This window comes from Gambusia affinis, linkage group LG14 (assembly GCF_019740435.1).
Source record: "Gambusia affinis linkage group LG14, SWU_Gaff_1.0, whole genome shotgun sequence".
Taxonomy (NCBI): domain Eukaryota; kingdom Metazoa; phylum Chordata; class Actinopteri; order Cyprinodontiformes; family Poeciliidae; genus Gambusia; species Gambusia affinis.
The window spans coordinates 18,392,514-18,409,144 of NC_057881.1; the positions used below are offsets into that span (position 1 = coordinate 18,392,514).

Below are 16,631 nucleotides of genomic sequence, written 5' to 3' on the forward strand. Positions count from 1 at the left end.
GCGAGAAGATGTCACCCAGTCAGATTTAAAGCGAGAGCTGTGAGAAACGCCTACAGGGGAATCTTGAATCTTGCATGTGTGTGAAGAAGAGAGCTTTGGGTGTTGGGTTGTGCGGTTCGGGCTGAGCCCCAGCAACAGACCCAGAGGACACCAAACAGGCACGCATGTTGACAAAAAAACAAGATGACCCAGAAAACACGCCCACCGTGACCTGAGTCCACACACCTCCGTGTCGTTGTTGAGGTTCCACAGGTCCAGGCGGCCCATGCCGTCCACGGCGGCGAACCTGGCAGGATGCACGGGCGACCACATGACGTCGTAGACATAGTCGGCATTGTCCTCAAAAGAGTACAGCGGTTTGTTGTGCTGAAAGAGAGGGGGCGAGAGAAAATAAGAAGATAACTGTGGACGAGTGTTTGAGTGGCACAGTGCGAAATAGCACTGTACAGAAAAAAAAAAGAAGAAAAAACGGAGCGATTACAGGAGATGACACATTGGAGATGGACGGAAAAAAAATAGAGCGAGAGACACCGAGTGAAAAGGAACGGAGAGAGGGAGTGTGTGAGCTTCAGACAGAGCGGCGCTGCCTCAGCCTTGGGGCCTGTCTGGGTGCAGAGCCTAATTAAAAAGCCTTGCACATTCACACAGTGCCATAAAACCGCTGGGAGAGATGAAAGAGAAGGCCCCTCCACAAGGTATACTGTAACCTTAACACAACAGCTGTCAGAGAGATGGGAAGAGATAGAGAATGCAACGAGAAGGAGGGGGCAGACGGTGGACGGGAACGAGAGGCGCTCCGAGGAGGATGTGCTCGTTTCAGGCACGAACAGGTTAATTAACGACGAGTTTATTGGTTATGTTCGGCGGTAAAGAGCCATTGTAATCTCGGCCATCATATCAGCTGATGATCACTGTTAACATAAACTGATATTAATAAAGATTTATATCTGGTGCCGTGGGAGATGTGGGAGATTTACTTTTGCATGGAAAACTTGTCAGTGCTCTCTAGTGGACAAATACTAAATTACCATAACTTGTTATTATTTACAGTGCTCTTTGTTGGAAAGGAGATCTCCAACACACAGATTTGAATTTACGCCATAATGCAACAAAATTTGTAGAGATATTTACATGACTGGGTGTCATTTATCTATCGACGTACTTGGAAGCAAACAAAAAAAGGAGACAATGTTATTCCTCATAATTATTTATTTGGCCTGGCAAAAAATGTTTGGAGAATAACATTTTGGAACACAGTCAGGAATGAAGGATCAGCTGGTATTTGTTTATTGATTATTGTTTATTGTGTTCCCCATTTCCACTGGGAACAAAAGACAAGCACAGATAAACTGGTAACATTACACTATAAACATAAACCACTAACATTTTTATTATTATTACATTGGTTATATTTTTAAAATCATGACTTTATTTAAATATTTAATTGATTTGGAGTTTAGAGACTTGTCCACTCTATATGTTAAGTTGTTGGGGGGCTACCTGCTCGCAGTTAAGTTTTTTTTTAACTTAACGTAATAATTTTTATGTCATATTTCAAATCCAATAAAAAGATATAGTAAAAACTGGTTAAATTGCAAAACATATAAATCTCAACTTGCACCAATCTTAGCAGTCTACTAAAAATTACATTTTAAGCTTTCAAGCAACACTTTTACACAAATACCTATATTTCTATTTTGTTTTGTACTGTTAGCTTTTATTACACTTCAACCAAAGTATAAATTTTTTCTGTAAGTAAGACTTTTAGTTGTTATGTCTTATCAGTTGATTTTGAACTTCTATTTGAGGAAAACATCTTTAATATGTTCTCTGCACATATTTTAAACAATACTAAAAGCTGTGCCCTAGATAATGAACCTGTTGGACCAAACGAACACTGTGCTCCTCCTCCTAATGGCTGCCATCCACGATGAAGCATACTTATAAGTGTTAAAATCACAGATTCCACTTCAGTGTGTGTGACTGAGTGTAATCCGCATTTTTCAGATCGACGACTCAAATTCCAAGGGCTTAAGATAAAAAAACTGTGTTCCTGGCAAGAAGAGAGGGAGGAGTCGTGGAAAGGAGACAGGTTGGCTGCAGGAGCGAAATAAAAGAATGTACAGTATTCTGTCTCTCTTCCTCATTCTTACCCCCTACCACCCATTGATTGTCCTGCTACGAGGTTTCTGGGAAACAACACGTACGCACTTAGAAACACGGCGCAAACAAACGTCCGAGTACATTCCTAGCTTCGACTGAAATAGTTTTCCATTCTGATGACAGCGGAACTCTTTTCCTGTTCTTCGCCTCACAGGTTTTATACTCAATACGTTGATGGGTCGACGTTTAAAGTCCTCAACATATCATTTGCTCATTGTCCTCATTCTTTACTTGTCATCTTTTATCGCAACTCATCATCCTGCAGTAACCCTTTTCTTTTTAATTGGCTTTAAAATCTGTCACTAAAGTCAAAATTATACATGACTTACATAAAATCAACAGAACTGATTCAGGCTTAAGCTTCTGTTTTGGTCATTTCCACCATCTCCTAAGATTGTGAAAAGTTTCGAAACTCATCTGAAAACATAGTTTAATCCGAGCGGCGCCACACAGAAAGTACCTGCTTGTCATTATCTTTCCAGTGATAGTAGGCTACGAAGCTTCTTGCACGTCTGAGCAAAAGAACCATACCTTAATAGAGTGCAATAAGGTAATACTGGAGGACCTGAACTCTGTTATCAGAACTCTGCGAGACCGAGCTGCAAAACATTCATTTTAAATTGTGCAAGACATGAAATATTTCGTCACCTTCCTAAGATAATGACCGAAGTGATTTTCTGCCAAAAGATGAGGTGAATTTCTTTTTTTTGTCAAAATCATGTTAGGCAAAAAATGATATAGGCCATAATTTTAGGAAGGTGATGGGATGCAGTACTAAAGAAAACATTAGTAGAAGGAACACTGATCAAAACACACTTCGACTCCAGTCCAAAATGTGAGCAGCAGCTCACCCAAAATTACTTCTGTCCTATTAGCTACTTTGAGTCACGGCTCACAAAATGTGGTACAAGTGTGGACTGCCTTTGGCGGCACTGAGAGGAAATTTCAGTATCAACTATTTACAGGTAAATAAGAAGCAACTTAACATACGTTTTTATGAGAGCAGCAACCTTTTCCAGGAATCTGGGTAGTTTTCTGGGACCATTATTAGGCCCCCTGTGTTTCCATTGCATTTACCAGAAGAATGGTCCTCGTCTAAAAAGCCTTCAGCTTCACTAAATGCTGTTTTTACACTCTCAAATTTAAAATAGATCAATTATGTTTGCAAAAGCATTCCCAAGTAGTGTCCAATTTTTATTTTTCTTTACTAAATTTTCTTCCACTGGCTAAAATCTTTAGTGGTGAGCTTAATGTGAATCAGTGCATCTTGTTGGATATAAATATTAATTAATCTTAACAAGAGTTAAAGATTGCATCTGTTCCTGTTTATTCCATCTGTTGTATAACGTAATGGTGACACTCTAGCTTTTCATTATTGTTACCCAGGTTCACCGTGTCTCTTAAGGTTTAAGCTAATTCTGGGTTTTATGGCCGTACTGACACACTTTCATCTAATTACAATCCTTCATGTTCTGTGCTGTGAGAGCACACCGGGACAGACCTCTGCTATAATCTTATTTCCAAAGACACCTACCGACGCTCAGCTCCAGACTTGATCCACACTCTTCAACAATCACCTGAACTAACAGTGATGCAGGCCTTTAATTAACTTCTTCAGAGAGCAGAAGTGGAATTATTATACTTCATCCAATCACTTAGTAGACGCTGGGTTTGGGGTCAAGAGAGCAAGACGGTTCAAGTTATGCACAATCATAAACCCACTCCCAGCTGTCGCGACATTTTCAAACTCTGGCCCGGCGCAGAACGGTCTCGCTAGCCACAATATTTGCACCGCTGAGAGTAAAAACATTAGCAGGCTTCTGTACAACAGCCTTTTTGAACTGTGAGGGAAAACGTGCAAGTGAATAGGAAAACAATTCTCAGTCGATCTGCCAGTGCGTGAGCAACCGGAGGATTGAAGGCCGACCTCTAGGGGATTTCAGCCCCAGCAAAAACTGCCTTCTTAAGATATATGAGAGACATATGCGGTGTGTCTGTAGTCACACACCTTCACACCTCCAGGTAAGTGCCTGCCCACACACAAACATGGGTTATGCTGGAAGAGAGACAGACATGCATTCCTGCGGTGGCCCTCAAAGGAGAGGGAATTCCCAAATCCTGAAAAAATAACACACTCTCCTGATGAAAATCCGCAGAAATGTTTTAATATGTGTCACATGGCTCTTTGCTTGAGCTTTATGGACTGCCTGCTTGCAAACTTGCGCCAGAATTCATCAGAATGTTTTATGGCCTGTCGCAGCCAAGTATGAAAAGTAAAACATGATCCAGGATCAGGCTGTAGGTATAATGGGAAATTCATTATGTGTTTTATCATATTCAGCAAGCCTTTATAAAGATGATTTTCTTAACGGTTTCTTTTTTTTTAAGTCTACATCAGCTTTTCTAAACCAATAATTTTAACTTAGAATCCCTAGTCTACTTCCTCCTACTAACTTCTGTAATCAGTACCTTTTGTTCCTCTTATTCCTCAGAAGTAATTCTGTGCGGCACGTAAAATCACCCAGAACAAAAACGTCAGACTCAGTAGCACAAAAATGTCCTGTCAGTGTTTTAACCAACGTTTCTCTTATCCAGCCTCTCTCTGACAACAGCAGTGACTGTTTGGATTTCACCGCCGTCGAAATGCTGCCAAATGGAACTCATCACGTTCGTTTGAAGGGAGAGCAAATGCCCTGAGTGGACGAGGTCACTCAAATGCACCGAGAGGAGGAGCGCCCACCTCTTGATTCTCTGAATGCACCAGCGCCGTCCTGTCAGAGCTTTCGGGGGGTTTACAGGGACTTTGACAAACACATCAGTGAACACAGAAGCAAAGCATTTCTTCTGCGCGTTTGTCAGGTTAAGTGCTGAAAACATAACAAGCAACGAAGACCAAAATGCATGTTATGTAGATATCTCTACAACATGTGTAGACTCTGCCTGGCTTGCAGCCCTATTCAAAAGTATTCACAGCCTTTGTATTTTTTTCACATGTTGCATATTCTATTTAGATTTAAATTTATGCAACAACAACAAGTAAGAAGGTGGTTTTGAATTTTTTTATTTTTAAATCTGAAAAGTGCGGTGTGCATTTGGATTCAATCCCCAGCTGGTAGAGACATACCAAAAAAGATTTGCAGATGTAATTGCAGAAAATTTTTAACTCAGGAAGCCTGAAGGTAAAATATACACCACACTTTTTCGATTTGTATATATTTTTTTTTAATAATTTTGAAAGCCATGGATAATTTTGTGTCTGACTTCATGTCATGAACTCCCAATGTACTACATATATGTTGTTGTAATGTGACAAACATGCAAAAAGGCTCAGGAGGACTGAACACCATGGCAAAGTTATTTATTGGCAGATATAATATAATACTTACCACTTGCATAACCCTCATTTAAATTTTTTAATCTCTTAGGAAACCTGATTTTGTGTGACTTTACATTCATAAATTTGAGAATAAAATTTCTTAGAGTTTTTCTCTTTTTTTTTTGTAATATTCCTAGGTTTACATTTAGCATTTCTTTACATTTGCCTATCTTCTTGAACTTATTTTTTTTCATGATAAACCTAAAGAACAAAATGTTTGGGTTTGTGTTAGTTGATTTGTCAGAAGGATCACAGATCCTTCTGATGGCCGACGTAACTTTCGAGGAAGAATCACAAGAGATATTTTTGTAATGACCAGCACCTGTCTTGACCCCTCTGAGGGACAAGGGTGTACAGAAAATGGATGGACGGATTTTGGTAATGCATTTAGGAATCTTATCTGTTTAAAAGCTATAAAGCATAAACTGTTGTGTTCCGGGGTCCTGGCTGCATGGTGGGATTTCCTGTGCGCCGTATCACCTTTTTACCACCAGATGGCGACAGGTTCTGGTTGGAGTGCGGGGCATCATCATCCGCAGCTGTTCAGGATCATCCTCATCAGCGGTGCAGATTTAAGGAGTTGGCCGCCAGTCCAGCGTCGCCTGAGTGTTAGCCAGTCACGGTACCTCTGAGCCCCCTGAGCCCGTCTCTGTGTTTCTAGTTGTCTTGAACATTCTAGTCATTATCTTTGTTTACTCCGTTGCCTTTTAGGTGATCCTTTGATGAGATCCCGGTTGAATTCCTGGTTTATGAACCACCCTCGTGACGCCGTGGAAAGTACCCACAGGTTGCCCGAGTTCCCAGACTCACCTCTCCGTTGTTTTGCAATTATCTCCTGGACTCCACGGCTGGCGGCCGTACCACTCCTCCGTCTCTCCGCTGCACCCGAGCCTACCTGTCCGCTCCCCGCCGCACTCCTCCGTTGTTCTTGGACCCACCAAGAACCGAGACCCCGGACATACTTTGTTTCCCATCCAAGACTCCGTTCATCTGCCACAAGTAAGATCAGCCTGTTTTTCCCAGAAAGATTTCCTTTTTTCCCACGCCCCCTGAACTCACCACTCTGCTTTTCCTCGTAGTGAACCATTGTTGCCGTCACTGTCTTTGCCCCTGGACCAGACCATCCTGATTCTCGCTGATAATTGTGTGATCATTATTAAATCATTTAACACTGATCCTACCTCTCCTGTCTTGTGTTCTGCATGTGGGCTTGTTAAAAACTACCAGCATGACAGAACACTCAGGCCAACAAATCAGCCCAGCAGACGCAATCCGGAGAGCCTTAGCCGAACAACAATCTACATTGCAAACTCATGAAAACGCATTAAGAGAGTTAAATAGAATCCAAACTGAAACTAACCAACAACTGTCTGAATTAACCCGTTTCCTTCGAGGTTCAGCCCCTCAAACTTCTCCTCCAGATCCCGCTCCAGTTTCAGACCCAGCTCCAGCTTCAAACCCAGCCCCGGAGATCCAATCCACGTTTTCTGAGATCCGTCCACCTACACCCGAAAAATTCACAGGTGACCGGAAAAAATGTAATGGTTTTCTTCTTCAATGCTCTATAATGTTTAATCACTCCCCGAGAAGCTTCCCTTACAACAGCTCCAAGATTGCATACGTCCTGTCCTCGTTGTCGGGACAAGCTTTGTTATGGGCCGAAGCTCGTTTCCCAGATCCAGCACGCTATGGCTGTTCATTTGATGAATTTATAAAAGAGTTCAAACAGGTATTTTGTCAAGATGCTGACCAGTCATTTAATTCCAGAGAGTTATGGAATATTAAACAGGGAAATAGAACGGTGGCGGAATTTTCTGTTGATTTCCGCATCAAGGCTGCGGCGACAGGCTGGAACCCAGCCGCGCTTAAGAGCGCATATTATAACGCGCTAAATGAAAACATTAAGGATGAGCTGGCTACTCTTGAAGAACCAAGGACCCTAGAGGAATTAATTAGCCAGACCATCCGACTGGATAATAGAATCCGGTCCCGTAGGAGAGATTGGGGTCACAAGAGCCAACCATTTAAACACCTCGGTGGCTCCGCTCCCCCTTCTACAGTTTCTCCGCCCCGAGTCTCCCATGAACCCGAGCCCATGCAGTTAGGTCGAACTCGCCTGACTCCTGAAGAGCGCCAGCGACGCATTTCAGCCCGACTCTGTATTTATTGTGGTTCCCCGGGTCATTTCCTAGCTAGTTGTCCCGTTCGTTTAAACCTCCCGGTCCGCCAGTAGAGGCGAGGAGGTTGGCGGACCATCCCAACGAAAAGGACTCTCCTCGATTACTGCTGCCTGCAACCATTCTGATTCAGACCCAGTCATTTTCTCTATCCGCCCTAGTCGACTCCGGTTGCGAACAAGATCTGATCGACGATTCCCTGGTTAAACAATTGAGAATAGAGACCGAACCACTACCTGTTCCACTGCGAGTCACTGCATTAGATGGTAAAACGCTGCCTCACATCACCCATAAAACCAAACCACTTCACCTCATCATTTCTGGTAACCACAGTGAGTTTATTTCATTTTTTGTATTTTCATCACCCAATTCCCCCATAATTTTAGGTTTCCACTGGTTACAACTTCACAACCCACAAATAAACTGGACCGAAAAGCACCTAGAATCCTGGTCCATTTCATGTCACTCATCTTGTCTCCGGTCAGCTGTTCCCCCAGGTCCTTCATCGGCTGAGTCCCAGGAGACGGACCCGGTCGATCTCTCCACAATCCCTGCTGAATACCACGACCTCGCTCCTGTGTTTAGTAAGTCCAAGGCTCTTTCTCTCCCTCCTCACCGTCCATATGATTGCGCCATAGATCTCCTGCCGGGTGCTCCGTTACCCACCAGCCGCCTATACAATATCTCCCGACCTGAAAGAGAGACTATGGAGAAATACCTAAAAGAGTCCTTGGCAGCCGGTATAATCCGTCCCTCATCTTCCCCCCTAGGAGCTGGATTTTTTTTTGTAGAGAAGAAAGATGGATCCCTGAGACCCTGCATTGACTATAGAGGGTTAAACAATATTACAGTTAAGAATAAGTATCCCCTGCCATTATTATCATCGGCCTTCGAACCAGTGCATGGTGCTACAGTTTTTTCTAAGCTCGACCTGAGAAACGCTTACCATCTTCTGCGCATACGCAAGGGTGACGAGTGGAAGACGGCATTTAAGACACCTACTGGCCATTTCGAGTACTGCGTGATGCCTTTTGGCTTATCCAATGCACCTGCATTTTTTCAAGCCCTAGTAAACGATGTTTTAAGAGACTTTCTGAACATCTTTGTTTTCGTTTACCTGGATGACATTCTCATTTATTCGCAGAACCTAGAGACACACAAACGCCACGTTCGCATGGTTCTCCAAAGACTACTCGAAAACAAACTATTTGTCAAAGCTGAGAAGTGTGAGTTCCACAAGCCGTCCGTTTCCTTTTTGGGTTTCATATTAGGGGGCGGACAGGTACGGCCAACGGAGGAAAAGATCCAGGCGGTACTGCAGTGGCCCACACCCGAAACCCGCAAGCAGCTCCAACGTTTCCTCGGATTTGCAAACTTTTACCGCCGGTTTATCAGAAACTACAGTCAGACAGCTTTACCACTAACTGCACTAACCTCTTCCAAAATCCCTTTTAGTTGGACTCCGGAGGCAGAAGCGGCGTTCTCACGCCTCAAGGCCCTCTTCGCCAACGCACCTATCCTGATTCAGCCAGACACGTCCCGACAGTTCATTGTCGAAGTCGACGCCTCAGACACCGGTGTTGGTGCGGTTTTATCTCAGATCTCTCCTCGCGACAATAAAACTCACCCATGTGCCTTTTTTTCCCGCAGATTATCACCTCCTGAGAGAAACTATGATGTGGGAGATCGGGAGCTATTAGCCATAAAATTAGCCCTGGAAGAATGGAGACATTGGCTGGAGGGAGCAGAGCATCCGGTGCTGGTCTGGACCGATCACAAGAACTTGTCCTACCTTCAGTCTGCCCGGAGGCTCAACCCACGTCAGTCACGCTGGTCACTATTTTTCTCTCGATTCAATCTCTCCATCTCATATCGCCCTGGTTCCCGTAACATTAAACCTGACGCACTTTCCCGCCTGTATTCATCTGATGATTCCGAGAAGGCCCCTGCCACTATTCTTCCTCCCAGTTGTACAGTCGCCACCGTTACCTGGGAGATGAGACATCATTAAACAAGCTCAGTTAACAGAACCTGCACCCGACACCTGTCCACCCAACAAGCTCTACGTTCCTGTCTCAGTCCGAGCCCGTTTTCTCCACTGGATCCATGCCTCTAAATTCTAGGCACATCCCGGAATAAGCCGTACCATTGCACTCGTCAACCGCAAGTTTTGGTGGCCTTCTGTCCATAAAGATGTCAGTGAGTATGTCCAAGCCTGCACCATCTGTTCCAGAAATAAAACCTCTCACCAACCACCATCTGGTCTCCTGCAACCTCTCCCCATCCCCAAACGGCCATGGTCTCACATATCAATAGATTTTGTTACCGGCCTACCTCCCTCCAAGGGCATGACCACCATCCTCTCCATCGTCGACCGTTTCTCCAAGGCCTGCCACTTCGTTCCTCTCCGTAAGTTACCCACAGCTTTTCAAACCGCTCAACTTCTGATCAAACACGTTTTCCGACTCCATGGCATCCCACAAGACATCCTCTCTGACCGAGGTCCTCAGTTCATCTCTCAGGTTTGGAAAAGTTTCTGTTCGGCTCTCAACGCATCTGTCTCACTCTCTTCCGGCTTTCACCCCCAGACCAACGGTCAAACTGAACGGCTCAACCAGGACCTGGAAACCACCCTCCGCTGCTTCACCTCCACCAACCCCTCTGACTGGTCCCAATTCCTCCCTTGGGTGGAGTACGCTCACAACAGCCACATCTCAGCAGCTACCGGTATGTCCCCGTTCGAGGCCTCCATTGGTTATCAACCCCCTCTTCTTTCCTCAGAGGAAAAGGATATTTCTGTCACCTCAGTCCGTCATCACATCCGCCCGTTGTCAGAAGTCTGGAACACCATTATCCGTAACCTCAACCACACTGCAGATAGAAATAAGCGCCTGGCCGACCGGAAGAGAAGACCAGCACCCACATACATCCCAGGTCAACAGGTATGGCTTTCTTCACGTGACATTCCACTCAAATCCATTTCCAAAAAGCTCTCTCCCCGATACATTGGTCCCTTCCCCATCGAAACCATAATCAGTCCGTCTGCTGTCCGTCTCCGTCTGCCCGCCTCCCTCCGCGTCCACCCCACCTTCCATGTGTCCCAGATCAAACCTGTCCAGACCAGCACGCTCTGCCCTCCAGCGAACCCTCCACCCCCGTGACATTGATGGTCATCCTGCTCCTCCGCCGGATCGTGGACTCCGTCGGCGAGGTCGCGGCTGGCAGTACCTCGCCGATTGGGAGGGCTACGGTCCGGAGGAACGATCCTGGATCCCTGGTTCTTCCATCCTAGACCCTTCCCTTATCTCCGACTATCGTTCCTCGTTGCCTTCCAGTTCATCTAGGCCGCCAGGTGGCGACCGTTGAGGGGGGGGTACTGTTGTGTTCCGGGGTCCTGGCTGCATGGTGGGATTTCCTGTGCGCCGTATCACCTTTTTACCACCAGATGGCGACAGGTTCTGGTTGGAGTGCGGGGCATCATCATCCAGCTGTTCAGGATCATCCTCATCAGTGCAGATTTAAGGAGTTGGCCGCCAGTCCAGCGTCGCCTGAGTGTTAGCCAGTCACGGTACCTCTGAGCCCCCTGAGCCCGTCTCTGTGTTTCTAGTTGTCTTGAACATTCTAGTCATTATCTTTGTTTACTCCGTTGCCTTTTAGGTGATCCTTTGATGAGATCCCGGTTGAATTCCTGGTTTATGAACCACCCTCGTGACGCCGTGGAAGGTACCCACAGGTTGCCCGAGTTCCCAGACTCACCTCTCCGTTGTTTTGCAATTATCTCCTGGACTCCACGGCTGGCGGCCGTACCACTCCTCCGTCTCTCCGCTGCACCCGAGCCTACCTGTCCGCTCCCCGCCGCACTCCTCCGTTGTTCTTGGACCCACCAAGAACCGAGACCCCGGACATACTTTGTTTCCCCTCCAAGACTCCGTTCATCTGCCACAAGTAAGATCAGCCTGTTTTTCCCAGAAAGATTTCCTTTTTTCCCACGCCCCCTGAACTCACCACTCTGCTTTTCCTCGTAGTGAACCATTGTTGCCGTCACTGTCTTTGCCCCTGGACCAGACCATCCTGATTCTCGCTGATAATTGTGTGATCATTATTAAATCATTTAACACTGATCCTACCTCTCCTGTCTTGTGTTCTGCATGTGGGCTTGTTAAAAACTACCAGCATGACATAAACATAACATCCCTTCTTTACTATTACTAACAGAAACTGTCATATCAGTGTTTCTCCGGACAGCACTGAGCCTTGGAGCATAACAACATCTGAGAGGAGGAATTCAGGTCACAGTCATCAGAGTTCCTGGCTTCTGCTGATTAATTTCACAGTACACTCACACAGTCAACATATGCAACAACACATTGAAAAGAGCTTACTGCAACACACACGCTATTGTGCAACACACAAATACCAAGAGAAAGACTGATTTTCAAATAGTTGTTCATCCAATGTACTCAACTCCCTCCCCTCATTCTCTCAGGAGTCCCTCTAAGTAACCTTTCAGAGACCACAATCAACCCCCCACACATCTGCTCCCTCTGCCATTTTCTCCCTCCCTCACACACACACACACACACACACACACCCGCACACACATCGACTAGCACACGGCGTACCTTGGTGCTCCAGAGTTTGACAGTCCAGTCGAAGGAAGATGTAATAAAGAGGTGGGAGAAGTCTACAGTGCCCACTGCACTGTGACAGCTGATTCCCGTAACCGGCCCCTGGTGGCCCTCGAACATTTCACAGATGCCCGCTTTACTGGAGAAGACGACGAACGTTGATGATTAGTTTTAAAAATTACATAGCAATTTTTTATTTACTAAGGAATCAGCCAACTTATGAAGCATTAAGAGCATTTTGATTCTTTTGGCACAATTCAAATTCCTCTTGAAAGAAAAAGTGAAATCTTCGTCTTAAGGCAGCTCTTGTTTCTAGTTCATATTTCATTAGCTTATTTAATTCAGTCAAACTTCATAATTACTTGCATAATTTTTTCCTCTTGTAAATGAGATCTTGTTAAAACCAAGGCCAGTAGGAAAAAAAATCAAATGAATAAAGAAATAACTATAAACATGCCGCCCGCTGATGATTTCTCCTTACATTGATCCATAGAATATGTATTGAAAAAGTGACAAAAAGGAAACAAGCCTAAATGTGTCTAATTTGAGAAAATAATTACATTTGAAACCTTTTTCTTTTTTTTTATTGTGGTTCCTTTCTTGTGCTATACGCCTATGTTTAACCTCAATCTGGACTTTGTTGTTGTTCTGACCAGTGGATACCGATTTCTATAGTAACTATATTTAACATAAAAAATATATGTTTTCTTGCTTTTGCTTAGACAAACTGATAACAGCATGTAGACTATTAGCTGTTTGCAGCATCATAGATAACAACCAGCTCAGTTAGCATTGCTAACGATAAACAGCCGGCTCTGTTTCCTAGAGAATGTAAACTTTTACCTTGTAGGTGCCAGAATTAACAGCTGACAAAATGAATAGAGAAAATATTCATTTTAAATAACTTCATGCATCTCATAGCTAACACTGAGTCCTCTTCCTTTTCTTCCACACTGAAGAGTGTTGTGATTGTCATGGCGTCTTAGGGCTTAGGCATGTGTTTACTGATTTTTTAAAAATGGGGTATTTGAAGGGCTGTTAAAACTGGTCATCAGAGGTCTAGCTAAAAAAATGTAAGTTATAAGCACAAAACATTTCACCCACCTTCCATGTCTGGATGCAGTATACACGGTGCCTTCCTCGCTCCCCACCACATAGTTGTTGACATCCCCCGTGGGGAAAGCCATACCTGTCACCGCCACAGGTTTGGATTTGTTGTACACAAGTTCCATGGTCTCCTACAAACAGGAATGTCATGGATTTGGTAAGCTATGCACTTTAAAGCCTTCAAATACACATAAAGCCATGATTTATAGCCACAATTAACAGTTTTTAAGAAATCCTTTAGGGGAAAATAAAAAAAAGAATTTTGCTCCATTTTAACATCCAAGAACTACTGAGCCACAGCAGCTTTTCCCTGTACATCTCTTAACATCAAGTCCTTCTGGCAGGTTGTGGGAACTGCGTGTCTGATGAGTGACATTTTTCACTACCTGAGGCTGAGAGAGCATGTCGAGACTCCACGAACACATCCTCCCGTCTGTAGATACAGTGATCAGGTTGTTGGCATTCTGGGTGCCGACCACGTTCACGCAATATACCGGGTGCTGTTGAAGTAACGTACAGAAACACAGCCGCGGGGCGAAACAATGTGCTGCAGTTACCACAGTTCTCGTTAAAGTAACATCTCTGACAAATCCACCAAGTAAACTAAACAAAATCCCAGAAAATATTTTTTTGCCTGGAAGCATTTAAGTGTTCTTCAATCTGGCATCCTGTGTGTTAAAAATTCAGACAATTCCTAACTGCAAAAGGCTGTCGAAACCACAATCGCTTTCTAAACCTTTAAATGTATTAATAACATGAAACTTGTTCTTAAATCTGCTATCTTGTGTGTTAAATACTCAGACAATTCCTGAGTAACTGCAAAAGGCTGTCAAAAACCACAATCGTATTCTGAACCTTTGAAAGTTGCTATTAATAATATGAAATTAGTTAAAACACCCTTATTCCTATTATGTAATTAATCAGTGAAACACATGACATAATGAGATACTTTAAGGACCAAAAGCACAGAGGGTTGACAGGCAACTTGCATGCCAGAGTGCAGTGGTCCTTTTCAATCCCTTTACGCTTGGGACATGTGCTGCTGTTCAAATCCATGAGTGTGTGAAGCCATTATATCATTACTGGCCAGTAATTGATTTGTCTGCTGGGCTGCACAAAAGGCCCATTCAGCAATCAGCACCATGCTAGTAAGCTAGACTACACTAAATGGAGAGGACTAGAGCGGCAATCTCTTCAAGACTACAGTACAGAAGGCATTGTAAGGGGCTACATGACTTCTGCAGATAAGACTATAAAAGGACCTGCTGCTTGTGTCCATGCATTGGTAATTTGTTGAGAGTGAGCAAGTTCACTGGAGTTAAACTGAGCAATCTGTTCGATGTGGGTTTTTTTCCCCTGAAATGCAAAATATGACATTTACAAAACTGAACATTTTGTAATACAAAAAGGTCTGAAAACATATTTTATAAAAGACAACATTTCAGAAAAAAGTAGTATTAGCATAAATCTGGTTTTGCTGGGTCTACAGCAATTATGTAAAGTTCACAAAATATTGTTTTGTAATAAATTTGTGTTTCACAAACTATAGCTGTATGTTCTGCTTTTTGTCTAACTTTTCGAAACTATTGACTTTTTTGTTGCCATTTATTGTTGTGTGTTTTTATGAATTCCTAAATATTCTTTGTCATGTTTGAGAATTGAGTTTTGCACCTGACGGTTGAACCGTCTATTTTGCTTCAACCAGCATTGTACTGGAGCATAATTATTCAAATCAACATCTTGATATTTCCAGGTGATATTTAGTTAATACCAATGCTTTCTTGTCTAAAAGAAACTGATAAGTCTGATCCTGAACAGTATTTCTTTTTGTAGACATCGGAAGCTGAGATAGAACTGATCGGTGGCTGCTTTTCCATAAGAAATGTGTGCTAAAACTTTGTTAATACTCAGCTGACGTAAAAAAAAATAAATAAATAAATAAACACAATTTCACAATTGCGGTGTTTCCAATTAGAATCACACATGAATAAGTTTGTTCAGTCATTACGAAAATATGCAGTGCCAAGAACCTCTTCTTGTTATCTTTGCTACAACCAAAAAATAAAGTCGTTTTTTAGCGAAAAAAAATATAGTTTTTTTTAAATTAGTGTATTAACAAAATTTATTTTCGTAATTCCAGTTTGCACTGGATCCACTGATCAATGGAAACGCAGCTTTTCTTGTTTTTAACAGTAAGTTATGTAAAAAGGGCCTTACAGTGTGTGCTGCAGCAGAGAGGGGGGTCCTCTGCACCGGGGTCCGGCGGTGACTCCGGTTGTCCCACAGAACAATCTGTCCCGAGTAAGTTCCTCCTACCACCAAGTTCGGATGAAACTTAGCAAAACCAACAGATACGACTGGAGACTGAAAAGAGAGGAGAAGAAAGAGTTTTTTGGGAAAGGGATACCTGTGTGTTTCATTAATATAAACACACAGATGGTTTACAAAATATTTGTTAGATAATACAGAAAAGATACGAGTGCTAAACTGCATTGGACTGGTGAAATTATGAGACGAGACATCAGGTGGTGAGGTAAAGCGAACAATATGAATTTAAAGCGGTCATGCTCGACTGGGTGGGAGTTGAAACCAGTCATTGTGACAACGAAATGGGTGGCAGTCGTGGGGAAACAGACAGAGATGGAGATGATGAGCTTGGCCACTGAGAGGGTCTGCTGAGGAGAGAAGAGAGGGGTGACGCTGCGGTGGAGACCAGACAAAGAGGGGAATTGTAGACCCCGTCCACCCCAGCCGTTTCACATTACAGCATCAAAACTCCAGCAGCCACTGAAGCGCTCAGCGTAGCCTCCATCACGAGCGCACCCTTGAACTCCCTCCAACCCCTCATTGCCGCGCTTATTGAGTTTTGGTTCCTCTTCGGTGCTTGGACCGTATTGGCTTCTGCTTGGAATAGCCAACCGCCCCTGACCCCGGGGTCACCGAAGGATCTCCTCGACTCAATTATGAGAAAATGTTTCATCCCGTTGCTTAGTGCAACGGGATGGTAAGTGGTGTAACGCTTTAACAAATTGAGAGGAGAAATAATTTACAAGCACAACAGCGCCAAGTGAAGCTCTCAGACACAAATCTCAATTAAAAACAGAGCAACTACAAGATGCAGGGTGCATTCTGGAACAGCGTCGTTGCCTAACACGGTCGTAGATTTATTAAACGGAGCTC

General features: G+C 43.8%; 1 protein-coding gene across 6 annotated transcripts in view; it reads right to left on the reverse strand.

The window, feature by feature from the left end:
* The window catches only part of LOC122843261 (cytoplasmic dynein 1 intermediate chain 1), a 65,471-nt gene that overhangs the window by 9,728 nt on the left and 39,112 nt on the right, over nucleotides 1-16,631 (reverse strand). For all 6 annotated transcript variants that reach the window (XM_044137894.1, XM_044137890.1, XM_044137889.1 and 3 more), the window contains 5 exons: nucleotides 15,669-15,815; nucleotides 13,838-13,951; nucleotides 13,449-13,582; nucleotides 12,339-12,483; nucleotides 226-366 (listed from right to left, as the gene is read on the reverse strand). In XM_044137894.1, coding sequence (XP_043993829.1) covers nucleotides 226-366; nucleotides 12,339-12,483; nucleotides 13,449-13,582; nucleotides 13,838-13,951; nucleotides 15,669-15,815 — 681 coding nt within the window. The remainder of the gene's footprint in view (nucleotides 1-225; nucleotides 367-12,338; nucleotides 12,484-13,448; nucleotides 13,583-13,837; nucleotides 13,952-15,668; nucleotides 15,816-16,631) is intronic.